Genomic DNA, 26,767 nt, shown 5'->3' with positions numbered 1-26,767 from the left:
CTTCAGTTGAAGTGAATACATGTAAAAAAAAAGGATAGTTTATTCAGAATTAAACCCTCATAGGGAATTATAGTTAAATGCTGGAACAGTTAACAGAATGAAATAAATGAATCTAAAATGCAAGTAAAACAAAATTATTGACAAAACATTAAATAAAACCCACAAAAAAATAATTGTAGTTGTACAATTTATTGATCTTTAAATATTATATTGTTTTCTATTCTTTTCAACGTGTAAATCTCGCAGTTTGATATCAAGCCTTTAGGAAAATTATGAAAAGACCGACGTTAACGCTTCCGCGGTTTTATTTTGATGGGTGTGGAAAGGAAGCCGTTTTTCCTATTTTATTGTTGAAAGCAATAACCGGAAAAGTGTTTTGCTGTAATCCAGTTAACTTGATGACCGTACAATCGGAGGCGGATCAGCGGGGAATGTTTCATATGAGCCGGTACTGGCACCGGCGAGCTGTCGGCGCTTAATGAAGGGTGGAAGTGTGTGACTGTGTACAGAGGGACAGCTGGGATTTAATGCCGAGTGAGGCCCGCTAATGTGTGGACGGTAAAAGCTGATGAAGTTCACCAGAGATATCTGCCGGCTGCTAGGCTTAAGAGGCGGTGAGTAATACTGCCAGCCAGCCGTTACCAACTTTCGGCTCTTCGGTGAAATAAAGTGGTGACACTGGTTGGTTGCTCTGTGGACTTTCTGTTTTTATTGAATACTGTATCTCAGAGCCCCTATTGTCCAGGCTTCAGTAGCACTCACAATTAATAACTTTCGGAAATAGTCTGTATATGTGTTAGAAAAATATGCCAGAAAGATGTATAAAACATAAAGAGTCAAACAGACTATTCAGAGATTCAGTAGCTGTACTGTTATCCGTCACCTGCCAACATATAATGATGTTGGTGGCATTTTCCGAGTTTCTATAGTTGCTACATTGTTACATTTACATATGAATGAAGTGTGGCCTTTTTGAGTGTTATAAGACCAAACTGTGTTTTTAGGTTAATAGAAGTTGGACTCAGGTGGAGAGTGGGCATTTTAGTCACTCCTGCCTGTAATTTTAATTGTTCTTCGTGTTTGTGTAAGTGACCTGATTTTACAGTGAGTTCTGACTTGAGTGAGAGCCCAGAGCTCACCAAAGTAACATTTCTGGGGAGAAATGAGGGCTCTTTGGAATTGTTATCAGTGTTTATGTATAATACACATACCTTGGAGACAATCACAAACCAACCACAGTAATAGTAACTGGCCATCTATACCTTTATTGTATTTGAAGAAGGTTATTGCCAGAGCTGCCACCTGTTTCACTTTACTTTAATCCGAGTTCAGCTTCATGCACTATATGTATTTACACAATCCTATTAATGTCCCATTGAGTATCAGGTATGACATTACTGATTTATAATACTAGTAATATTTTTACACATTCACACACACACACACACACACACACACACACACACACACACACACACACACACACACACACACACACACACACACACACACATCATTGTTATTGCCAGTTGATTATTGTTAGCTATGTGTGACTAATAGGTCAGTAGCAGCCAACAGTAATCCATGGCTTTTATAGGAATCATTCAGATTACTAAAGTGCTGTGAGGTTTTGGAGATTGGTTTTGTGGCATTTTGCCTTTTTTAAAAACACTATAAATAAAGGATAAAGAAAGATTGCTCTGGAACATGGTTTTATTGGCACATATCCTGAGTTGAGGTATCAAATGACTAACAGGGTTGGTGCATCACTAATTTATAACAGTGTCTGTTGTGAACAAAGCACATATATGAGCATCCAAGTTATTATTACTACTGAGTAATAATAATCTGAGTTTTTTGTAGTCTGTCTCACTCATATAGATCTGCTATGTAGTGTGTAAACAGAGCATACAAATGACATTGACCGAAGACCCTTTAGTTCCAAAGGCTATTCACACTTTTAATCAACTGTTTAACTAAAGTTAAAGAGTGAACACTACAAGGTAAATAGTTCACTACAGCAGCTTGCTGTTTTTAAAGCTGAACATTATTTTAAAAGTCATTTATAAAGTCTGCATTCATACTGATGGGTGCCACACAGTTCATATTTAAGACCTTTATGGCTTCAAAATTGTACTTTTGGTCTTCTGTTATGATGATTTCCATTTCTGTTTGCAAATGAATTAGATCTTAGGTGCCCTGTTTGGGCGTTTACTATGTTTAGACTCAGCTGGAAAAGGATTATAAGCACAACCAAAAATATTTGACTGACAAATGAGCTGCACGCCAGCCCCACAAGAATGTACAGGAACTGGTCTGACCACCACTGTAACCTTTAAGTTTATGGTCAGCCATGACCGGTAATAACGTCATCCATGTAATGAAGACTTAATAAAAGTGTCTACACTCCAAATATGGGGCATTCAAGCCAGCAGCAGGAGACAGAAAATAAAAGTTGAATTTTACTGAAAGCAGTAAAATGTACTTTAATTTTGTTTGCATACAAACAAATTTGGTGCCCTCCGCAAAGAAGTTTTGGCCTTTCCTCAGTGGGAAAATCACCATGAAAGGACTTTTAATGAGAAGACTTTTAAACAATTTTTAAAATTAGGGATTCAATTAATTCAGCACCATATACATTTTTAAAAATCAAATTACTAGAAATAACAGGAAAACTTGTTTGTGAACATCAGGAGAACAAAATCACTCATACAATACAGACGTACAGATGTATGACAATAAACAGGACTTTTATGTGCCTGGGGTTCAGTGCTGTGCTCTATGGTGGGGTGCACAGGGGCATCAAATACTAAAAGACTAAAGAAAGTGATTTATAAGTCAGTGAGGTTATGTATTGGTTTGGAGCTTGAATCTCCGTCACACATGCCTCATCTCACGCAGAAGCAGGTTCAGCAAACCACTCATTCCACTGCAATGTACCAAAGAGCACTACAAGAAATACCTCCTTCCTTTGTACTTTTATTTTTCAATTTTTTCAGTTAAATTTTTCCCTAACCACCAAAGGTACATGTTGAGACAGAATTTTATGAATGAAAATGAAACCTGAAACTAAATCCAAACGGAAATTCCTTATGTATGACATGGCCTTTAACTATGTCAATGTAGTTGGTTGCTAGTTGACATTCCAGGCTCTGTTTGCATAGTTTACTTGCTAAATTTAGCTGTGAGCCTGCCCACTTAGTGCCACAGTTTTCTAATTTTGCTCAGTTTCCGTGCTATTCAGTGTTGGGCAATCGCTGAAAGTGTCTATCCATATGGATGCCCTTTGTTTTTTTAAAACAAATTTCTCTTTTAATCCCATGAGGAGACGACTTCATCAGTGATGACCCCAACCTTACCATAAATCAGGAGTTTGACAGTCGCTTGGATGTGCTTCTGAGTGTATGCTGCTTCAGCCTCCATCTTAGTTCTTGCTACTATGTGGTGGATAGTCTCCGGGTTAGTTTTGCACTTGGAATATAATGTGTGGGTGAATAATTTTGGAAATATAGTGTTTCTATATAAAGTACAGATGTAAAAGCACTGTTGTGTTTATATTGAAATAAAAACATGTTGTCACTGCAATGAAAAGTTGTGACAAATTATTATGATCTCAATGTTGAACTGTGTTGGCTGTAATCGTGCAGCCCTTCCTAATCGTCCACATAGGATGCAGACTGCTGTGATGTGGAAACCACACCCTGTGGAACATTAATGACTTTCAAGTGATGAAAATGCAAAGAAAAATAGGCAGGTATTGAACTCAGCTTGTTTTTAGTTTCACTGAGCGTATCCTGGGATCCTGTTGATATACGATGGCGTGGCGTATATGTTAGCGACACACCACGTGTGACGAGCACCCACATGGATGCCCTTTACGGTGGATACACCAGTATCGAATGATAATGATAGAAAGACTTGAGAGACCCACTTCTTAGAACATCAGTAGTCATGGTGATCAGTTTGAGTGGGATCATCTACAGGTAACCTGCCAGATCCATGATTAAATATCTGTGTGTAATATCCCATATAGAAAAGAAATAGAAAAAACTTTGCATAAGATGTGGCCTATTTCATATAGTGAATCATATAAGGCTTACATGATTTACTCATGAAAGTGGCCACTTTCTCATTACTTTCATATATTGTTTTAGGAAGTATCCAAAACATACAAGTTTCATTTATATAATTTTTCAAGGGATCTTATATCTGTTTTAATTCTTGTATGCTTTTCATACAAGTTTCACACAAGACAGATACAAACTTTATAAGATTTAGATCTTTTCCATATGGGATAATATGCACTCAGCTCATGTACATTTAAAACTGATGATACACTTTAAATTCATCATGTTCCTTCAACAAAGTAATAAAAAGTCGACAGGAATCTGAAGCATTACTAGACCCAACATCCTTCATCACACTGTGTCTTCTTTCAAGTTCTGACCTTTGCTGTCTGTATCATGACTTTGGCAGCTGAAGATATTTAATTTTCTGGTTAAACAAACGCCTACACCATTAACACGGTCCTCTTCCTGCCATCTATAACCTCTAGACATAAATTAGGTTTATTTCGTATTTCGTATCAGTACTACCATGTTCATCATTCCTCGTGTCCTTGGACTGTGTTGCTTGGGAACGTCATTCCCCTGACTTTTCAGTGCTTATGTTATTTCACATCTTAAAGAAGAATTGTACGTCTCGGTACTTTAAACACAATTTGAAATCAGCATCTTCTTACTACTCTTACGAAAAACAGTTCCAAGTATGAATTGCGTTTCACTTTCTAGTTCCAGTTAAAGAGCTGCTTTTCCTAAATAGCTGCATAAGAAACAAGCATTTAAACATTTAAAAAAAAGAAATGTTATTGAGGTGACTGAGCAGCTCATTCTCTTAAATCTCTTAAAGGTCCCAATGGGTTTTCTTTTAATCGCTTGGTAAATTTTCAGGAACTAAAAGATGTTACACTTCAAGTTAAGAGTCACAGATTTTGGCATTAAATCAGAGTAAAGCTTTCAAGCACAACCTCCCCCGGTTCCAAAATACACAGAGAACAGAAGAAGTTAAAGTTACAGCAGCTTTTGTATCATAAAGGGCAGCTTTATTCCTTGTCAAGCACATTTGGCCCTGTGGTTTCAATCATGATAATCATTTTACAAACACATTTTTAAATAGGACAGGAATGGAACTGAAAAACAACCAGTCACAGACAGTGACGGGTTCATTATGATTACCGCCCTATCAGTAATCATAATGAACTACTTACTGGAATTAAGTAACACATAAAAACCCTAGTCACAGACAGTGACTGGTTGTGACTGGAGTGGACGTCCCAGCAAATTCACCCCAAGATCAGACCATGCAATCCTCAGAGAAATCCTAGCGCTACATCTCAGACGCTACAGACCTCAGTCAGCATGAAAGTACAATTCGAACACGACGGATAAAGAAAGGCTTGTTTGGAGGGGAACAAACACAAAACCTCTAGAAGACTAAGACTTGGCTGTGGACATAATGCACAGCACCATGTTTGGTGAAAACTAAACATGGCATAGAAATAAGACAGGAATATATACCCCCCAATACAAATATGATTAAGAAGACCATGAATTCATTTTTTGTCCTATCAGGAATTATAGTGATCTACTTACTGCAATGAAGCAACACATAAAGACACACATGAGTCAGAGCGATAGCATGTCCTGCATGCGTCTTTCAGTCTTGTATTTGTTTACAAAACTGGGTGCGTCTGTGTGTGATTAGCCTCGGCACTAATTAGCCAAAAGATTTAGCTGCTAAAATAGGGGGAACTACCCGTTTTGAATTTAATGTCACAGCTATAATACAGAGGCTGGATAAGAAACTTGTTACCTAAATGTAAACATGTAAAATTATTTTCTTTTTAAGTTGATTACGGTTCAAATTTGGAAAATGGAAGCAAGTTCCTCTGCTCTGTAAATGGTGTGAGGAATCAGCGCCACATATTTTATCACACAGACCTCACTTGGTTATGAAACAATCAGTTAATTGTTGACTTTCTTTTGAGCCTCTGAAATTGAAGGACTGCTCATAAAAGTGGCTGTAACTGGAAGCTGGAAGTCTACAGTCTTACTACTGCTTCTGTAAAATTAGCTTTGGTAGTTTATAGAGGCAAAAATAAAATTAAAAAAAAGAAGTGCCATTGTCCAAAGGTTATGGACCTATGTGTATCAGAGCTTCCAAGCATGAAAGAATTTGTGTCAAAATTCAAGATGATGTATTGATGAAGGTAGGCAGGTATTCACAAACATAATCTAAGTAAAGTTTAATTTTAGTGGTTGCTGGGATATAAAATCACTATCTTTTAGAAATTGCATAAGATGATTTCTGATTTTCTTCCTAAAACAAGAAAAGAATAAAGTAAAAAAAAAATTCCTCTGGAAGCTAGGGAGTGTCCACACAGCAGGTTGGCAATCAGAAGCCATAGAAAGTCAGTGACATTCAGTGACTTTGAGTCACAGCAAGTGACATAACTGTGGGCATTGTGAAGCGGGCGGGTTAACCGGAATTAAACTTCTCCCAACTTTGAGGTGAGTGATTGAAACTAACAATGAGAGCAAAGAATGCTACTGTTTGAGATTTGAGGGAATAGGTTTAAACCAGAGCCCTTGAGTAGCTTTTTAGTTGTTTTTTTAAGTTCTTGCCTTTTAAAATACATCTCAAACCTTTATACTGGTATAATGCTATGGCGCGGCTAGCATATGTTACTAACATTCTGAACTATTGCGAGGATGATGGAGTCTCGCAATAGTTCAGCATCACACGTGGTGATGGCACGACTCTCCTATTCAATGCTCTGGGTTTAATGCATTATAAGGTTGCTTAGGCAACTGGAGGGATTGGTCTACTAGTGTCCAGTAACTACCAAGCAAAAAGCAAGAAGAGAATCACTCGCTGTGTGGACAACTCTTTAGACTTTTACCATCATCTTTGCTATTGTGGGGTTCCTCCGTAGATTTAAAGTGTCATTGGAATCATATTTATGTCATACCACGTGTCTGTGAGTAAAAACATAATCCGAGCAAATGACCTTATTTCACCGGTGCAATTAGGTTAGTTATGCCTCTCTCTCTTGAAATGTGTCTAATATTTTTTATTTTTCACCAAAATAGTTTGCAGTTGATTATTAAAAAACATTGAGCTCAGTTCTTATGCTTTGTTAGCATACTTTACTGGTAAACAGCCTTGGAAGACCTGCAGATGAATTTGAACACTGTCATTTATGGAAAAAAACGCACAAAGATATAATTGGATTAAATGCGAGGACCTTGGTAGCTTACCACTTCAGTGAAATGTGCGCAAAGACTACTTTCTCTGTTTCGTTTATCTGTATGTCTGAGTCAGAAGCCTCTCTGTTCTGCTGTACTGCTTGTCTTTAGAGCAAGGTCAGGGTTTATTTATCACCCTTAAACTCTTCCAGCAGTCCAGGGGATAGAATTGCTTCACTTTCCTGGAAACTTTTTTTTTAACCATGAAACAGTTAGAGAAGATATTGAGGTTTCTGTTGCAGTCAGCATAAAATAGTAAATAGGTTTGGGAGAACAGCATGTATGTTTGAAAGATAACCTCAGATTGCTAGTGGTGCATGACTGTGTTGTTGTGTAACGTCACTTTGGGGCCACCATTTGAATAATAACCGATTTGAGAATATATTTATCTTTGAAAGAACAAAGATAACATTTTTCTGTTTTCATGTGAATGTAACACAACGTCCTAATTTAAACATCATTAAAACAATTATTTTATGACATCACTCGAAGGAATTAGTGGATTTACATAGATTTCTTTGAATTGCAGTAAAAAGTTTACGTTTTTCACTTGTTAATAAACTGCAGAAGAATCTTTACACCAATCATATTCTTGTCGTTCTTTACTGCAAATAACAACTGCAGTGTAGACTCAACCTGCTGCCCTGTTTCAGTTCTGGAGGACTTACTAAAGCAGTACACACTCTTGTTAACATTTTGGAGATTGCACACAAGCTCATGCATGTAGCACATAACTTAATGTTGCCTTTCATACCTGATCTGAAAGCTCCCATGGTGCTTAATCTGCTGAGTAAATATTACAAACCTAGGCTGAATAGAGAGCAGTCATAACTCGCTGAATCATCCTGATATCCTGTCCTCCTGTCATGGTCCCTGTGCCTCACCAGCTGATCCAGCTCATTATGGGCTCCCGCCCCTGGCCCACGCACCTGCTGCCTATCGGGATGATCACAAGGCCGATTTAAGACAGCAGCACTGTGTCACTCGTCGCTGGATCGTTGAGCTATCAGCGTCAGTCGCTCAGTAGTTTGTGAATCAGAATCTGTGAGTTCTTTCCGTCTGTTCGCCTCTAACTAAAGTTTCTGTGTACAGACCTTTCCCGGACCTTTCCCTGCCTGCCTATCATCCCGTGGACGAGTGAGTGGATTTGTGTTTCCCCAGTGTGGGGAGTGAAGAGAGAGAGCCTTTGGAGGGCGTCGGATTCCCGTCTTTCCCCTCACATACCCCGGAACCCTGGACCCCCCTCCCCTCCCTCCAGCACGTTGTAAATAGCATCACCTGGTGTCGTTGTGTAAATAAATTTGTAAACTCTGTAAAGAGTCCCGGTCTGCGCCTGAGTCCGTTAACTAAAACCTGACACCTCCCATAGGAGCCCAGCATGAGTAGAGGTCTCTTTTTTTCCTCTTGGACTTTCCCATTGTAGTGTACATTTCAGTGTTTCTTTCGTAACGCTACCGATCTCCGACCTGTATCCCCATGTGATGTCTGTGTTGTGTGTGTAAGGTCGGGGGGGTCCCATTTCACTGCAGGGCAATCTGCATGTGGCGAATAAAGCCTTGATTGATTGACATGCTTGTTCATCACAGTGGAATCTTGTAGTCACCCTTAAGAAATTTCATCACATGCAGCAGTAATATTAACATTTAATTTAAATGCAAACTAACATGTCTGATTTGTATTCTGAATTATGTTGGTGGCTTAGGTTTACTAATATAAATGCCCATAGGTGGGAATGTGAGTGCGGATGGTTGTCTGTCTCTATGTGTGACCTGTCCAAGGGGTACCCTGCCTCTCGCCTGATGGTAAGCTGGGATGGGCGCCAGCCCCCTTGCAACTCTGGTAAGGATAAGCAGGAGAAAATGGTGGATTTTTAGGATATTCGTTTCCTGTTGCGTTAATTGAATTTGCATCTTCTGACCTGATGCTTCCAGTGGTCTTTTCCCATGCTCCCAGATTAATTTAAAGACAATTCTAGATGCATTTCCAAATATCTGGTGCAGATTGTGACAAATAATCCGAATGTATCACACACCTGTATAATCTCGTTCAATAAATGAACGTGTTTTCTCGAGCAAATTTAAAAACAAACTTGAGACAAAGACTCATGGCAAAATAACCTTAGAAATCACCATCATGGTGTTTAATCCATTAAGATTCTCTCCAAGGTACTGCAGCCACGTTCAGTAGTTTGTGAGTCTCTTTGGCTTCACCTTTGTCTTCAGTAACTTAAAATCCTGCTCTTTCAGGATGAGATCAGGTGATTGACTTGTCCCTTGAGGACTATTCAATTTCTTTGCTCTGAGCATGCTTTGGGTCATTATTATTTGGTTTGGAGTTAGAGCAGGGCAATATGACCAAAAATGTTTATCATTATACATTTATACATTTGAAACACATTACATTTGCAATAAGGATATAACTGACAATATAATCGACACTTTACAACTCCACAACTTTATTGGTGCAAAAAGAAAAAAAAAGTCATCAATGTATTTTCACTTAAATAAGCAGCTATTTTATGTGCATTAAAGTTATATAAAAATGTAACAGTGCAAATCCTTGCTGACAGTTTAACCAAAAGGCATTTCCAGTGGAAATTGGCCGACATATCCTCAGCATAAGCATGTATAATATCCACAAAACGTAAAAAGAGGTTATACACACAATACGGTAATACTATGTTGAAGCGCAGTACGTATCACTTTGCAAGGCTCCTGCCTACAATAGCAGTAATGCTCCGACAATCCATCAAGCGGTGCGGCTTCATAGCTTAGCAGTCGTACTAAAACATTTGACAGATTTTCGAGTGCTGTCACCGTGTACATAAAATCGATTTGAGGTCAGTAAACACAACCAGAATTCAAACATAAGGCACACGGGATGATAAGGGGCTCTGTCGACTTTCAGAAAAATCAAAGGATTGATTTTAAGTGTGCCGTATTTTCCAAAAAAACTGTAATAACGACGGCCCGCTAGCACGCTCTACCAAAAATAGTGCTTAGTTGTGTATCTGACGGACAAAAGCTAAACCAGTTCCACACCACTGAAGTTGCAGCATTTGTTTTCCGCCATGTGCGTATGAAAATAAAGGCACTGCCACTTCTGCTGGCAGCCACATCATCAATAAACACTAGCGTCGTTCCACTGGCAGCCATTTCATGAATATTTTGCCCATGTTTGACAGATAATGTAATGCGATTGTGATCGTGATTCTGTTTCTTGCCATACTTTTCTCTTCTCATCATTCTGGTTCAAGTTCATGTTTGTTTCATCTGTCCAAAGAAGTTTTTCTTCCAGAACTCTGCAGGCTCTTCCAGTCTAATCTGGTCTTTATGGTTTTGAGTGTAACCCACTCTGTTTGGATTCATAAAGGAATCTATTGATTGTAGACCCTGACAACAATATGCCTCCTTCATCAAGAGTGTGAGAGTGTTGACTTGACTAGATATTTTGAAGGACCTTTTTTAAACCAAGGAAATAATTCTGCCATCATCCATATATCCACAGTGCTTTGGCCATTTCAAAAAATATTTTTTTTATATCTCTGGAACCCTTGAAAAGAAAATCTAAATCTTTTAGTAAGTCAATTTAGTTTGATATAAAATGATAAAAGAATAGACCTCACCTAGCCACGAAACCTCCTCTTATTGAATTGTCCTTTTACTTTTGAACCTTTGAGTCTATGTTGATTATGCATACAAAAAAAGTCTAATAGTCCACATTGTCATAGCCCTGGCTGTATTTCAATCCCATGTTTCTTTTGTCATGAAGTTGGATGGAGTTAAATGTGCCAGTTAAATGAATGACTTCATGAAGCCTCTTAATCACAGTCAGTGCAAAAAGAAGCTAGTAAATGATTAGGATGCACATGTTGTAACATGTAACTATCTAGCTTACTTAGTAGCGTAACTAGCAAATCCTCCAGGAGAACTTGTTTTCTCATCATATTGACAGAAATAAAAATCGGGACTTGCATATTGCGCTTTGTTCTGCAGCACTCGGCATTATTCATATTACGTCTTATTACTGGGGCATTTCATTCACTTGCAAGACGAGAATCTCTATCAGAGCAGTATGCTAGTGTCTGCATGTGATTTTTAACTCAAGTTCAGCACAAAAAAGGGATGAAGACGCCACTGTTTTGCATTAATTGTGCTTTACATGCAAGTTATTTACTTTGAGTACAACTCTCTAGAAGAAGAATCGAATACATGAGCAAAATCAAAGCAAGAATCTGAAAAAAGTGTCTGCTTTTGCATGTACACAGTTTAAGCACTTCAGACAACTGCGTATAAATGCCTCATCAAAACATCCAGCTTCATTCAGTTTCATCATAAAATGGTCATTCACATTTCATTTGTGTAGTCAAATATTTTAAGAATGAATATAAATGGAAACTATGCTGGCTACATTAAACCGGTGGCATTAGAAGGCTGTGTGTCATCAAAGAAAAAGACGGTTCTGACACTAAAATCATCAGACAATAAGCTCCCCTGAAACATGATAATATTAATCAGTTGTTGTCCGCATATCTTTGGATTGCTGTATTCTTAGTAAATCTGATAAAGACAGTATGAAATGAAACACCACAGATATCACCTGATTTGATGACATATAAAATGCAACCTTGCATATGTATTGAAATCTGTTCATGCCAGCTGATCTTCCACTACTAACACATGAATTTAAAGCATGGAGGGCAGCCCTACCCAAAAAACCCCACAATGCATACTGTAAAATAGCTCTCTATAGGCTGTCTTCATGTAAGTGGTATTTATGTTGTGGTGATGTTGTTTCAAACTGTAATTTGACATTGGCTAAATGTGGATGATAATTCAAAACAAGCCTGTTGCACCCGTGTAAACATCTTCCCTCTTTCCTGTTCTTTTCATACCTTTGCATGTCTTTGGTGCCACTGAGTCAGGTGGTGCCATTTCGGAAAGGTAAAACGATTCAGTGTCTTACTGTTTCTGATGAAAAAGTCTGCTCTGCTTAGCACCAGTTGCAGCAATGTTGTTTTTGAGGGGTAAAAATGTTCGCATGACACCATAAAGTATATTCTTTCCTTCCCCCTCTTTGCCTTCATATTTGGGAGTATAGGAGACTTTGTTGTGTGTGTGTGGCAATCTGTACCAATGTACGTTTAGCGCCAGAGATTTCCCACTCATTCCCACATTTCCGACTCAATTTCTTATCAAGCAATGCAAATGGACAGGTAGTATGAGATAATTCTGGTTTCCTTCTGCTACGTGGTCTTGGTTTTTCACAACGATAACTGAAAAGGTTTGCTTCATATCAGGAAGACATAGCTGAGGTAAAGATGTGGCTACATGCCAGGAGTGTGCAAATGTATCATCAGCCTTAGCCTCAAGACTTAAAAATTTACCACCTTGAGAGCTCAGATAGCTTGATGTTGTTAACACAAGACATTTTATGAAATGGACTTATTCTCCAGGGTGCTCTCCGACTGAACTTCTGACTTCTTTTTGCTCCGAGGGCAGCAGAACAAATTGTTCAGAGCGCAGCTTGCATGGAAGCTCAGCAACAGAAAACTGCTCTCATTACTGACTCACAAAAGGATTCTTAATCCAATCCAATCCAACTTTATTTATATAGCACTTTTAAAAACAACAAAGTTGACCAAAGTGCTTTCCAATAATAAAACAGAGATAGCAGTTAAAACCATACTTTAAGCATACAATGAAATCAATAAACAAAACAAATATATAATTGAAAAAGAAGATAAAAATAAATCAACATGAGTAGAATAAACAATAAGATATACAATGAATAAGATTAACAAAGTAAAAAGATTAAGAATGACCAAAAACTGACTACAAACTGGCTCTGATAACACTCCTAGAAGGCCTTTGAAAAAAAGTGTGTTTTTAAAAGTGATTTAAACATTTTAATGATTTTATGCCTGCTCTTTCTCTGCAAGTCTATCAGTTTGCACTTACAAAATGATGACCAACACAAAACACACTGGAAAAATTTCCCTTTTACATTCTGTATGTGGCCAGCAGGAGGAGAATCTGTTTCAAATCTGTTTCATTTGATCTCTTCTGTTGTTCATAACACAGCAGACCAAATCTTGAATGGCTGAAAAATAAACTCACACAAGAATTAAAATGACCAGTGGCTCCTTTAATTGGCATCTCACCCAACTTCTGGTCTAAATAGAAAAGTCTGATGAATGTTTAAATATGTTTACCAGACAAAGTTTGCATATTACATGGTTTATTCAAACTGGCAACCTATTAAGGAAATACTTTAGAGAGAAAAAATTCAACAAGTTACTAACTATCTATGACTACTCAACATATTGATTTTTCAGGAAGTAAAAAAATTGCAGGCAGTTTTATTAACCTCTAACTACTACATGATTCACTGTCTTGCAAATATAGTCATTAACAAGTGTGATAAAGGTGGAGGTTCCCTTGTAACCCTTGAAACCTTTAAATCTCAGTGGCATGTCAAATATTCTATAAAAAGTAAATATAGTCACTTGAAATGCACAGGCTGCTCTGGCCCTCCCTGCTTCTAGTTTAAGCGCGAGGTCACTGATCTGTGAAACGGTTGGGTGTGACATTTTTTCGACCATCCCAGTTCTGGCATCCCGTCTGAGTTTTTAATAATTGATTGATTGGTAAATGTGTCTTGTTTGAATTTGAAAAGTTTAACTTACTGGGTAATGTTCAGCTGAAAATTAAACAAGAGCAAGAGTGAAATATTTCTAGAATGCTTCTAGCTGTTTGAGCACTATTTCTGTCCAGAGGGTCTCAGATGTGTCAGGCATTTTTCAGGCATGATGATCTCCTCGTGTGGCCCACAAGCGTTTCCCTCACCACAGCCTCCACTCACCTGTTGAAAGTTAAAAAAGGAGGGACGCTCTAAGAAACTAAGAGTCTACAAATGCACAGGACACACTGGAGAAAAGCTCTCTGGTATTGGAGCTCTCTTCCTGGACTTAAGTGCTCCTGGTATAATTGCTAAGTAGAGTCAGCTGCAGCTGGCAATACCCAATGGACTCTATGTGCTCCTCCATTGGTAATCCATAAGGAGTTATGGACAGCCCGTCTACCTACAAAAAGTGGCTGTTGTCAAATAAAGACAGTAGCCCTCCAGCCTGTGGGATACTCTTACATGTGCAGCTGCTGGTCCTTTCCAGGCGTGGAAACGTTAGTAACCTATAAAGAGTTGAAGTGAAACGAGGTGTTAAAAACAGTGAAAAATGCCCACTGCAGCCACTGTCTCTGCTTTTCATAGTGTATTTTATTTTTAATCATTGAGTTTCTTTCACATCTGTCAGCATTGTCAACTAGTCAGCCTTCAGCATACACAAAGTTGAGCTACGTGCTGAGGACTGCATGGGAGAAGGTGTGTTGGTTGAAAACCCCTCTGTGTAGGCAAATGTTTATGCAAACAGACACAACTGTGGTGCCATGTAATAAACATTAGTCATGCCAACATAGGAAAAACCATGCTAGGACCTACTAGGTCTGTCACAGTCATGAAAAAACAAAAAGGAACACAGAAAGGTAGAGAAGTAGTCACACTCAAAATGTTCTTTTGTTCTGTGCACTTTAACACAATAACATTAAAAAGAAAAACAGAAGCACAATGATGGGATAAAGCGCTGCTGCACTGAAGGATCTGAAACAGTTATCCACACTTTTTTGGCAGGACTACTGCAGCTCCTTGTATTTTAGTTCGACTAATTCCAATCTCTGTTGTTTGCAGCTGCTTGATTGTAATTTCACTCCTGTTTTAGCTCAGCTGAACTGGCTACCTGTGGGGTTCTAAAGATTTTACATTTTTGTTATGTGCTTTTAAACACCGCCCTGTATTAACTCCTTAATACACATCTGTGAATGTGAGAGTGAATGAATAGTGGCATTGTAAAGCGCTTTGGGTGCCTTGAAAAGCGCTATATAAATCCAATCCATTATTATTAATATTATTATTATCTTTTAACTCCCTATTTTGCCTCCAGGTCACTGAGGCACTCATCATCCTAACAAGTTCTCGCAGTTCCCTCTTCTCACCTAAAGACTCAAAGCCATCAGGCCTCTGCTATTATTGGCCTTAAGCTCTGGAATAATCTTCCCATCCAACATAAGAACCTGTTCAACAACTGACGGTTTTAAATCAGACATTATTAACTGCTTCTGGTCCAGTCTGAGGTCCCTCGTGTTCTGGTCAAGCTTGCTGTTTGGCTGTTTTTTTTTTTTTACCATTGTTTTTAGCATTGTTGGAATTTAGTCGTTATTCTTGTCATGGTGGCTGTTTTCCATGAGTTCTGTGTTTTCTCATTGTTTTTACCACTGTTAGTTATTTACCACTGTTAGTTGTAATTCTATTCTTGGAGACTTGGATTGTAAGTAAGTAAGGCTGTAAAGTGCAGTGGAATCCCGACTTACGAAATTAATTCGTTCCCGAGTGTCTTTCGTAAGTCAAAAATTCTCGTAAGTCGAATCACCCATGGCACCTTTTGAGTGAGGCGATGCTGAACGATAGGCTATAGGCTAATTGCTAACTAGAACAACAATACGTTGTTCAAGGGGTTGTCACATGATTCGGAAGGCATTGTGGGCATTGTAGGCTCAGCCAATCAGAGCCAGCGGATTTCGTTACGGGCATTTTGCCGTAACATGGGCAGAAATATTGCCGTTCAGTGCCTTCGTAACTTGAATTTTTCTTTAAATGGGGTATTCGTAAGTCGGAGTTCCACTGTACTTTGCAATAGTTTCTGGTTGACAAGTTGGCATCTTCAATGCAAACTACAGAAGACTATGGCAAACTGTCACAAAGCAATCTGAAGGAGATTTTTGTTGCAGATCTGTATACCACTTCATCTTACAGCAACCATTCACTAGTGGTTGGTAATACACGTTTTCCCTAGTGGTCACCAGGTGGTCACTTACCATCTAAAGGGTTTAAACTGCCAACAAATCAATGGTTGGTTGGAAAATACACATTTCTCCGTAGTGAGTGTTGGTTGTAAGGTGGTCACCAATCAGTCTCTAGACCTGCGTAACCAGAGCCTAAGTTGTTAAATTATCTGATCCTGTCAATGGAGATGGCTTTATTACCATCTAACTCAGGGGTGGGCCAGTGTCCTGCAGGTTTTAGATGTGTCCTTGTTCCAACACAGCTCATGTAAACGGCTAAATTTCCTCTTTGGCATGTCTTGAAGTTCTCCAAAGACCTGGTAATGAACTAATCATTTGATTCAGGTGTGTTGACCCAGGGTGATATCTAAAACATGCAGGACACCGACCCTTGAGGCCTGGAGTTCCCCAACTCCTTACATAAAACTGCTTTGTTTACATTTTGCATGTTGCATTTTGTAACAAGTTGCATTTCTGATTTCAATATTTTTTAACCATATTAAAATTTCAATTGAATCGTGTAGAGCGCAGAGTTAGTTGTGATTATATTTTGGCTTTAATCATGAGACAAACATCTCGAGGGGGGAAAAGAAAAGAATCAATGAAAAGACTGATGCCACAAATAGAGTGTAGAATCACCTGCATCTGTGCCTTTTACACAAACAACAAAGTAGCTTCAGTTGCACGTAAGCTGGAAGCACTACATGAAGGAAAATTGTCTTGTGGTCTTGAATGATGTAGATGCACCCACTGACGTTATCAGGAGAAACAGGCAGATTTATTTGCATGTTTTTCAGTTTAAACAAATATCTAACTTGGCACTGATATATTTGTTGTACTTTGAGTTTTACATAGCGTCTGTTTGACCCAAACAGCAAACTGACATCTTAGTTTTGACCTTTCCGTGATCCTGTGTTGTGCTTTTTCTTTCACGCTTTAAGAATAGAGATGTACAGTGGCCTGTATTTAAATAAGTTAATAGCAGTTGTGTTTATTGTAGCTGCCCAGAAGGCTGAAAAAGAAGGGGAAACATGAGATCAGATAAGGTGACACATTTATGTGTTTCCTCCTTTCCTTTCCTTCTGTAAGAAGCTGCCACACGATCACCTGCATGGTTTTGCAAGGGAAATTGGCCAGTCAGAGATCTGAATTGAGCACGTGCTCTCGTACTCTACAGACAAACAGAAAATATAGTCAAATGCCCGTCATTAGAGGCCCAGTTAAACTGATAGCAAAGTGGCTGTTTGTGTTTTCGCGTCATGCCTTTTGTGTCCTGTCACTTTGCAGGAAAACGGCTCAGTGCAATGAGAATATTCCTGTTTGTTTGTGTCTAGACGGTTCTGGACAGGAGGAGATGGAGGCTCAGAATGGACCCCATGACCCATCACACAGGAGGAAGGATCAGAAGTCATCACAGGTACACTGAGCGATTATAAACTATGCGTCATCATTTGGTCAGCTTGTGTTTAAAGCCAGTCATGGAATGAATGTGTGTGTGTTTGCTCCTGTTTGTGGAGCAGGCCATGATGCACAATGAAGAAGATTTGGATGATGAGGAAAGAACAAGAAGGAGAGCTGAAAGAAGGAGGGCCAAAAGGAAAGTAAGTAAGAAAAAGTCACAACAGCACTGTACAAAGTCTTGAACCACCACTAGGAAAATGTGAAGTAGGTACAGCAATTTATTTAAACGTGTAAACATGAATGGTATTAATGTACAAGCCAAAGCCAAAAGCAGAGTTTGTACACTTTCTCGTAAAAGTAGTCTTCCTGCATAGGCTTCTTGAAGGGCATTTAAAGCTGCCATTCTCCATTAAAATTATCCCACACTGCTTCAATAAAGTTGAGGTCTGGGATCTGGGGAAATCCATGGCTGATAGTGTTTCATTGTGTGTTCGTGTATGCTTTTACTGCAATGGGATTGTTTTTAGGATAATTTTCATGCTGAAATGTGAAGCTGTTGGTAATCAGATGCCTTCCAGATAGCACTGCACGGTGGATCAAAATCTTCGTGTACTTTTCTGTATTCATAATTCCAGTAATTTTGACTTCCAAACAAGGACGGAGCCTCTGCTTTGTGTTACAGGTTGGCTGTAGACACTCATTGTTGTACTTCTTTCCTGTCCGCCTCTGCTTATTGATGATGTGAAAGTTAAGTTAAAATGATCAGATTCAAGGAGTGGATAAGTGGAAAAGCAGCCAACCTTCAAAAAGCCTGGAGAACTAGTGCCAAAAAAACCCCACTTTAAAAACGACACGAGTGTCTGGCTGCTTGGAAGCGAAGTGTAAAGAACAGAGTGGTGGCTCAGGTCTACACAGTACTATTACGATACCTACAGCTTATATAGTATGTTGTCAGTGTTAAAAGCTGTTTTCTAACTGAAATGACTGCATCTGCTACATTATCATACAGCTTAGCACTACTCACATTCCCTGCTGCTCCACCTGTTCACACACATTGTTAAAATGCATTAACCAACCTCTTTCCTCATTTTATGATACATTCTAATACACATGTGCTTCTCCACCTCTGTTTACTCATGTTTCATGTCATCATCTATCATCCAATAGCCATCATGTCCTTGCTCTTAATTTCAGAGGCAGAAAGAACGGAGGAAACTAGAGCGAAAGGAGAGGATGGAGGATGCTTCAGAGCAGGTGCGGTGCTAATATTCACATTTGTCTTTCTTTCTTTCTCTTTTCTTTCTTTTCACTGCAATCATCAGACCACATCACCTGATGCCTCATACCCTTTCACACACTTAGCTGGGAAACTATCTGAGTTGCCTTATCCTGCCCACACTTGCTGTGCTTCTGCAAGCCACTTTGCAGTCCACCTTCACTCCACGTTATGCAGTATCTGATTCATGTAATAAGTCTTTTTTCTGCTTGGTGTCTTTGTGTTGTTCTACTGCAGGCAGCAAATATATGTTACCACAGGTGGAACTGTCATCTTTTTACAATGGTGGTTTAATGACAACACTTACTATTATACAGTATTATATATGTTCTTAAACTATATACAAAATTACAGACAATAGAAATCTGTTGTGTAGAAATCACAGCTCTTACCTTTGTCTGTAGGTTGCACACAAAACCATTTACTCTGCTACAGCCCCATTCAGTGTCCTTTGCTCTGAGGTCAGCTAGGCTGTGTTTTATTGTAAATTTAAAGACAGGTATCAGTTCTCACAGGTATCTGCATCTTACTTATTTTTTATAATAAGTACAAAAGTCATAAGTCTGTATTTTTATGTACAGTCTGTGATTTAGATTGTAATTGCTCAACATTTATTTTTAAAGGCTTTATTATAACAACATTTTGCTCTTCTGTTATAATGTAGGCTCTTATAAAATGCATAAGAGAAAACAATCACATCACCACTTGTTTTCTTCTTTATTGGGTTTACTGGCTGCTTTAATCTAACACATAAAATGCTCACTTTCTGTGAAATACAACACAAAAGAGAGAGACTGCCTAATACTGAGTGAAGACAAATTCTTCTTGCAAATCCAGTTCATCAAAAGCTCAAGGTTTCGAGTTGTTCTACTCCCACACTGAAGAAGGCCTAGCTTATCCAGTCACTTTATATAATGATTTTATAGTTATTCCACAGTGATGCTTTTATTTTGTAACAGGAAGAGGAAGCAGCTGGAGAAGTGTCAGATACTGACAGTGATGAGGAGATGAAAGAAGAAGAGCGATGGACTGCCGTTCATTCCAGAGCCAGATGCAATCCTGAATCAGTGGCTGCCGTCACAACGGAGAGCAAGACGAACCGCCAGCTGTCCCACTGGATGTCAGATGAGGTGGGTTGAAGCAAGGTAGCCGTACTTAGTGTTTTATCCCGTCCATTTGGTGGGAAATAAATAATAAAACAGAGTGTCTGTGAACATATTTCATACAGCGAAGCAAAAGAGAAACTCAACGGTTTAACAGACCTGTGCTAGAGTAACACATGAGGCTTATCATAGAAAACACTGATTTCTACTCTGTAATAACCTGCTCCAAACATGCTTGGTATGACTTGCACTTGGTATGACGGTGCACCGTCATGCACATACACTGTTCAAAAAGCTTAAAGCAGTGGCAGTGGCAGATCTCAATGCATTTTAAACATCTATCCTGACATGGACTGGGTGTTGTGTTAGGACCCAAAGGAGGCCACATAACCTGATGGAAATAAAAATGATCAACCTACAGAGGGCTGAATTCAAAGACACCCAAAAGTCAAAGATTTTGCTGAAATTGCATTGCTGCAACTCATTTAATAGTTTGATTGGGCATGCTTGTATGCATGCCTAACAATATGCTCCAAGTGGTGCAACCTGGAGCCGTCAGATGGAACGAAACATGATCTCTCAGAGCTATTCTATTAGATTTCAGTCAGGCGAGTTTGAGGGTGAGTCAGTGGTATCACATTTCCTTCATCCTCCAGGAACTGCCTGCATGCTCTTGCCATACCAGGAGGACCCAGGACCTACAGCACCAGTGTAGGGTGTTGACACTGGATCCAAGAATTTTATCCCAATCCATAATGGAAGTCAGGTTGCTGTTGCCTAGCCTGTAGAGGTCTGGGTGTCGGTCCATAGATGTGCCATTTTAGACAACCACTGCTGAACAATGCTACAGGCAGCGACCTGTTCCTATCTGTGAAAAGCACAGGGCGCCAGTGGTGGAGATGTCAATTGTGGTATTCTATGGTAAATGCTAATTGGCCCCATGGTGCAGGGCACTGAGCACAGGGCCAGGGCGTGGGGATGTTGGGCGCTAAATGAAGTTTGTTTCTAAATATTTGGTCAGAGACATTCACGCAGTAACCTGCTGGAGGTCATTTTGTAGCTCTGGCAGTGATCATTCTGTCCCTCCTCGCACAAAGGAGCAGATAGTGGTCCTGCTGATGGGTTAAGGACCTTCTATGGTCCTGTCCTGCTTTCCTAGAGTAACTGCTTGTCTCCTGGAATCTCCTCCGTGTTCTTGAGACTGTGCTGGGAGACAGCAGACCTTCATTATCTGTGCAACCTCTGTAGGATCCAAGTATCACCTCATGACACTGACTCTAACCAAATGCACAATTAATGAAAAAGGTCAGAAAAGATGAGGAGGGAGAAAACCTCAGTGTCCATGGTGTCCCACACCATTCCTGTTTCACGGGTTGTCTCATTGTTGTCCCTTTAGTGCAGCTGTTGTTATTTTCATGAACATCAAAGCAGCTGACTTGATGTTGTACTCTGATTAAAAATCTTTCCCTTAATAATTTTAAGCAATACGGGTCTTAGACTGTGAAACACTTGTACACAACACCTGTATTCCTATTATCATAAAATTAAACCTGCACTGACTTTTATGTGTTTCAGAACTATTTGAACACACACAAAGACACGACTCAGAGTCTTAGAAAGTATTTGCATTTCTATGAATAGGTAAGCTCTGATTTATGGATAAACTGTGACTTAGGCAACTGATGTGAGAACTAAGAGATCTGTGCACAAACACAGTAAAACCTCTAAAAAATACTAAAGCTACTGCGCCGTGTTTTGGATTCAGCGCCTCCAGTTCTGGATCATAAAGGATCATAAAGATCAGCCAGTCTGATTTATGTATTTTTAGCTCGGAGCAGGTCAGAGCAGATTGACATCTTCAGTTTTTGTCACTCTATAATACTGAAGGTTTTGTGTTACTTCCTGTGGTTCAGGAGCCTGAGTGGGATATCAGCAGTGCATTTGTGGCCAACGCTGCCAACAACATTAAACTGAAAGGCCTGATGAACAGAGCAAAGCAAATCTCCAGAGAGAACAAGGAAAATGAGGCCAGGAGCAGCCAGGTACTCTCTCTGTCTCTCTCTCTCTCACTCACACACACACACACACACACACACACACACGCACACACACACACACACACACACACACACACGCAAGGTCCAGTGATCTAGCCCAGAGATGAGCTTATATGATCCATCCTCTTTCATGTACGGCTGGCTAAATGTATTTTGAGTTAGAAACCAGTGACGTGACTGCAGTGACAGAACTTTCTGTGGTGATTTCAGGAGGAGAACACAGAAGAAATGAGGAGGATGGGGGAGTCCCTGACATGTGAGTCTGCTCATGTGTTCTTCTTCAGCTCTATCCTGCAGCCAATGTTCCCTCTAATTTTTCATGTGTCTGAGCGAACACACAAACTCCCTGAGCGGTCCCTTGGACCACTGTGAGCCACAGCAGACGTGTGCACTGTGGTCACACCAGCATCGAATCCATCCAAGTTACATGGTTTATTAAAATAATCACATTACAGCATTTACATTTATGTTACACTACTTTTACTTAACTGCTTTAGCCCACTTACAATGAAAATTAAAAAAAAATCTTGTTCATGACCTGTGTAGCATGTTAACACAACTGGAAGTAAAAATAACTTGAACTCCAATTTTGAAAACACAACTTTCTTTTTTCTTTTTTTTCTTCTTCTTCTTCTTTTTTTTAATTTTTTATAAAGCTCTAACTTGTATTATGAGTCTGTGGTCTGGGAGAGAGTCCTGTAACTCTGTCTGCAAAATACAGCATATAATGACCAATGTTGGGCAATTAATTATATAGTTACTTCTTCAAAAAAGTTACTGAGTTTTGCAAACAAAGTTTTTTGCAGCTGTTTACCTAAAAATGCAGCCAAGGCGTTTTTTTAAATAAACATTTCAAATTATTTACAGAACAGTCAGCTGTTCTGCATCAAATTTGATGCCACACAAATTATTTGTGCCACTCCAAAAAGTAATTTCTGTCCACTATGAGATGAAGGAGAACAGCCTGATACCTGCAGGCCTGACAGCAGGAGATGTATCACTGCTGTAACACCTGTAACATTCAGCAGTGGCCTCATTGTTCTGACACACACAATAAAACTACTGACTACACTACACACTAACTACACAAGATATGGGCTAAACGTCGCAAATCTCTCACATCTCAAACACCGCCGTCACTCCTAAAACTTCCCCCTTCTTAAACCACTAAATGCCATGTTGCCATATTATTTTTGATTGGTCGACACATGGTACATTTTTTGACCAATAGGAAAGGCTGGGTTCCATCTGTCCTGCTCACATCTCCAATGGTTGTACACGTTGTCATTAACGTGGCTTCACTCCACATCAGCCACGCCGTTTTGCTCGCTAAAACACCGGTGTCGGCACATAAGGACGCTGTCATAGCCTGTCAACGACGTTGATTAGCTGCGTATATACGAATGTGAATCGCGTGATTGGCTGGACTATGGGATAAGGTGGCATCGTTCTGATCCCATACGGGAGCAGCCAGTCACTGACTAACACTGCAAAACAGATTGTTAATGTATTTACTTTAATTTCAATTCAGGTTAGATTTTTTTTTGTGCACAAAACAGATTTTTTGTGCGCAGAGACCGTGCCAGCAGTGCGCAATTGCGCACGCGCGCCCCTTAGAGGGAACATTGCTGCAGCCTTGCAATAATTTCAGTGCACAAGATGCCATCGGTCCATTTTTAGATTTAAGCCCAGTCAAATTCCAAATTTTGGACCAAATTTGCAAAATATTTAGTCATTCCCCAAAAAAGGAAGAAATATTTCTTCTCTCTAAAAGATGGTGTCTATTTCAGGAGCGTTGATCGGTATTCGATTATGTAACTCATGAATAATATGTGCTTATATATACTCATTGGCCTTTTAATTATGCACGTCTTGTAAATTTTATGTTTAGGAAGCAGCTACGTTTTCAGTTTTTTAAAATATTGTCAACAAAAGTGATCAGTCTACTTTGTTTATTACTGAGTCTGTAATAATGGCAACAGTTGTAATGATAATAATATTAATAATGATAAACAAAAAGGAAAATGCTAATCATAAATTGTTGCTGCTGGATTGTTTGCCTGTAGGAAAGCGAGTTGCTGTTTATGAAAGTCAGACGGTTGCAGCAGCACAGAGAACTGAAAACAGACATTGCTACATTGGATGGTTTGGCCTAGCCAAAAACATACCTAATAAAGTGGCCAGATAGTGCGTAATAAGTAAGAATTAAGACAAAAAAATGAATGTGTCACCCCTACTCTACGCATAAAAGTGTGTGTGACCTTCTCCAGTGCAGGGCATTAAGATGTTCGAGCAAGCCCAGTACACAGAGGCGGTGGACATGTTCACAGAAGCCATCTTCTGCGACCCCAAAGATCACAGGTGAGCTGACCTGTGAACCCAGACTCCAGCTCAGACTTCAGCCTTTTTCACATCCACTTTGGTTGAGTAAAGTCTCCTGCTGCCTGTGTGTTCGTGTCTCTTCTTGTGCCTCAGGTTATATGGAAATCGGTCGTACTGTCACTGGTTTCTGGAGCGGTACTCCTCAGCTCTGAGTGATGCTCGAAGGTCCATCCAGCTGGCTCCCGACTGGCCGAAGGGATACTTTCGTAAGGGCTGTGCTCTGGTGGGGTTAAAGGTCAGTGAGTTCTATATAACAAATAATACATTTCAATGCCAAGCAACTGTGTCTTTATTTTTATATGTTTCTGCATAAAAGATGCTACAACACTCTATCGTTTTATTTCCTCCACTCCTTCTTTCACTAACTGCTGTTGCGTGTCTGTGTAAATGACAGCGGTACAGTGAAGCAGAGAAGGCCCTGGAGAAGGTGCTGGAGTTGGATCAGAATTGTAAGGAAGCATCCAAAAAACTCTTTAACTGTCGGGTCCTTCAGCTCATGGTGAGGAACGTCACGAGTGACTTCAGGGTTCTGGGGTATAACAGCTGCCTGGAAGATATTTTAAAAACTTAAATTTACAAAAACATTTCACATTCTTTAAAAAAGTATAAAACATCCTAAATTCTTGGGAACACCAGTTACTGTTGGTGCTTAGAAATGCAGACAAACCAAAGTGAGCTGTTTACTGCTGGTGTCCAACAGGACGATGGGACACGACTGAGAGAAAAAGCTCAACTCAGCTGTACATTTCCTTAAACTCCACCAGATTCCTTCATTTATTCACACAGTTTTAGATGTGTATCTGTTGTAGTTTACGTTTGAATTTCATCGAATGTGAGATTAGACATTGAACTTAGATGACTTAGAAAATAGATAAAAGCTTATTATTGTTATAAGCCAATATTCTGTAAGAATTCTTTTTTGCTGAAAATGAGCAATAAAAAGTCAATTCTGTGTTTATTAAATCAAACTGTCATTAGGACAAATCAAAAAGTCATGTTCATTTGTGGGGATTTTAACATAGATCTACTAAATCCAAACAAGCAGAGAGCGACAGAGGAATTTATTAATACAATGTATAGCTTGGGACTTTTTCCAGTGATCACTAAGCCCAGCAGGATTACAGCACAGTCGGCAACCCTAATAGACAATATATTTACTAATGAAATAGAAAATAGAACCATAAGTGGTCTCCTAATTAATGACATCAGTGATCATCTACCTGTTTTTATAGTGTATAACAGCAATTACAGGAAGGTTAAACAGCAAAACACAATAAAATACAAACGAGTGAGAACAGAAGAGTCAATAAACGCATTCAAAAGTGATTTACTCAAGCAAGAATGGGAGATGCTGTATAAGGAAAAAAATATTGATAAAGCTTATGAGATTTTTTTAGGAAAATTTAAACTGTTATATAATAGTCATTGCCCAGTAAAGAAATATAGTAAAAAACAAAAATATGCAGAGTGCCCATGGATTACAAAAGGATTGCAAAATGCATGTAAGAAGAAAAATACCTTATACAGAGAATTTATATTGAACAGAAGTACAGAAGCTGAAAATAAATACAAGAAATATAAAAATAAATTAACGAGTATTTTAAGGTCATGTAAAAAGGAATACTATGAAAAATTACTGATTATGAATAAAAATAATATTAAAGGGATCTGGAAAACATTAAATACCATCATCAAAAAGGGCTCGGGGCAGGCAGACTATCCTTCGTATTTGTATTTCGCAAATAATGATAGAAATATTACTAATATGAGAGATGTGGTAAATGAGTTCAATAAATTCTTTGTAAGTGTTGGGCCAGACTTGGCTGAAACAATTCCTGATATAACAGATTCTGTAGAGAAAGAAACTAGACTCATTGACCGCAATCCTCATTCAATGTTCTTAACGGTGGTGGAAGAAATGGAAATCATTGATATTGTTGGGAAATCACAAACAAAAAACTCTACAGACTCTGACGACATTGATATGGAAATCGTTAAGAGAGTGATAGAGGGCATTTCCAAACCCTTAACACACATTTGCAATTTGTCCTTACAAACTGGTACATTCCCAAAACAAATGAAAACAGCTAAAGTAACACCACTGTTTAAAAATGGTGACAGACACCAATTCACAAATTATAGGCCTGTCTCTCTACTTTCTCAGTTTTCAAAAATACTGGAAAAAGTCTTTAGTAATAGACTTGACAAATTTATAGATAAACACAAAATAATAATGGATAGTCAGTATGGTTTCAGATCAAATAGATCAACATCATTGGCATTAATGGAACTGATCGAAAATATCACCAACAATATAGATAAAAGACAATGTATAGTTAGTGTATTC

At 39.0% G+C, this 26,767-nt stretch overlaps 1 protein-coding gene across 2 annotated transcripts in view; it reads left to right on the top strand.

The window, feature by feature from the left end:
* The first annotated feature begins 431 nt into the window (after positions 1-431).
* LOC146571970 (uncharacterized) overlaps positions 432-26,767 on the top strand; it is a 30,021-nt gene continuing 3,685 nt past the window's right edge. The window contains exons 1-10 of one of the 2 annotated variants that reach the window (XM_085278559.1): positions 432-614; positions 17,536-17,618; positions 17,722-17,802; positions 18,797-18,856; positions 19,838-20,008; positions 21,895-22,023; positions 22,249-22,294; positions 24,309-24,399; positions 24,514-24,655; positions 24,815-24,919. In XM_085278559.1, the coding sequence (XP_085134685.1) occupies positions 569-614; positions 17,536-17,618; positions 17,722-17,802; positions 18,797-18,856; positions 19,838-20,008; positions 21,895-22,023; positions 22,249-22,294; positions 24,309-24,399; positions 24,514-24,655; positions 24,815-24,919 (954 nt within the window). In that variant the 5' untranslated portion in view covers positions 432-568. Of the gene's footprint in view, positions 615-17,397; positions 17,619-17,721; positions 17,803-18,796; positions 18,857-19,837; positions 20,009-21,894; positions 22,024-22,248; positions 22,295-24,308; positions 24,400-24,513; positions 24,656-24,814; positions 24,920-26,767 lie in introns of those variants that run through there. The other variant, XM_085278558.1, reaches the window with a different exon arrangement.

This window comes from Mchenga conophoros, linkage group LG6 (assembly GCF_057382185.1).
Source record: "Mchenga conophoros isolate Kocher_MC1m ecotype Shallow Benthic linkage group LG6, M_conophoros_male_GT1.1, whole genome shotgun sequence".
NCBI lineage: Eukaryota > Metazoa > Chordata > Actinopteri > Cichliformes > Cichlidae > Mchenga > Mchenga conophoros.
This window is presented reverse-complemented; position numbering and strand designations above follow the sequence as displayed.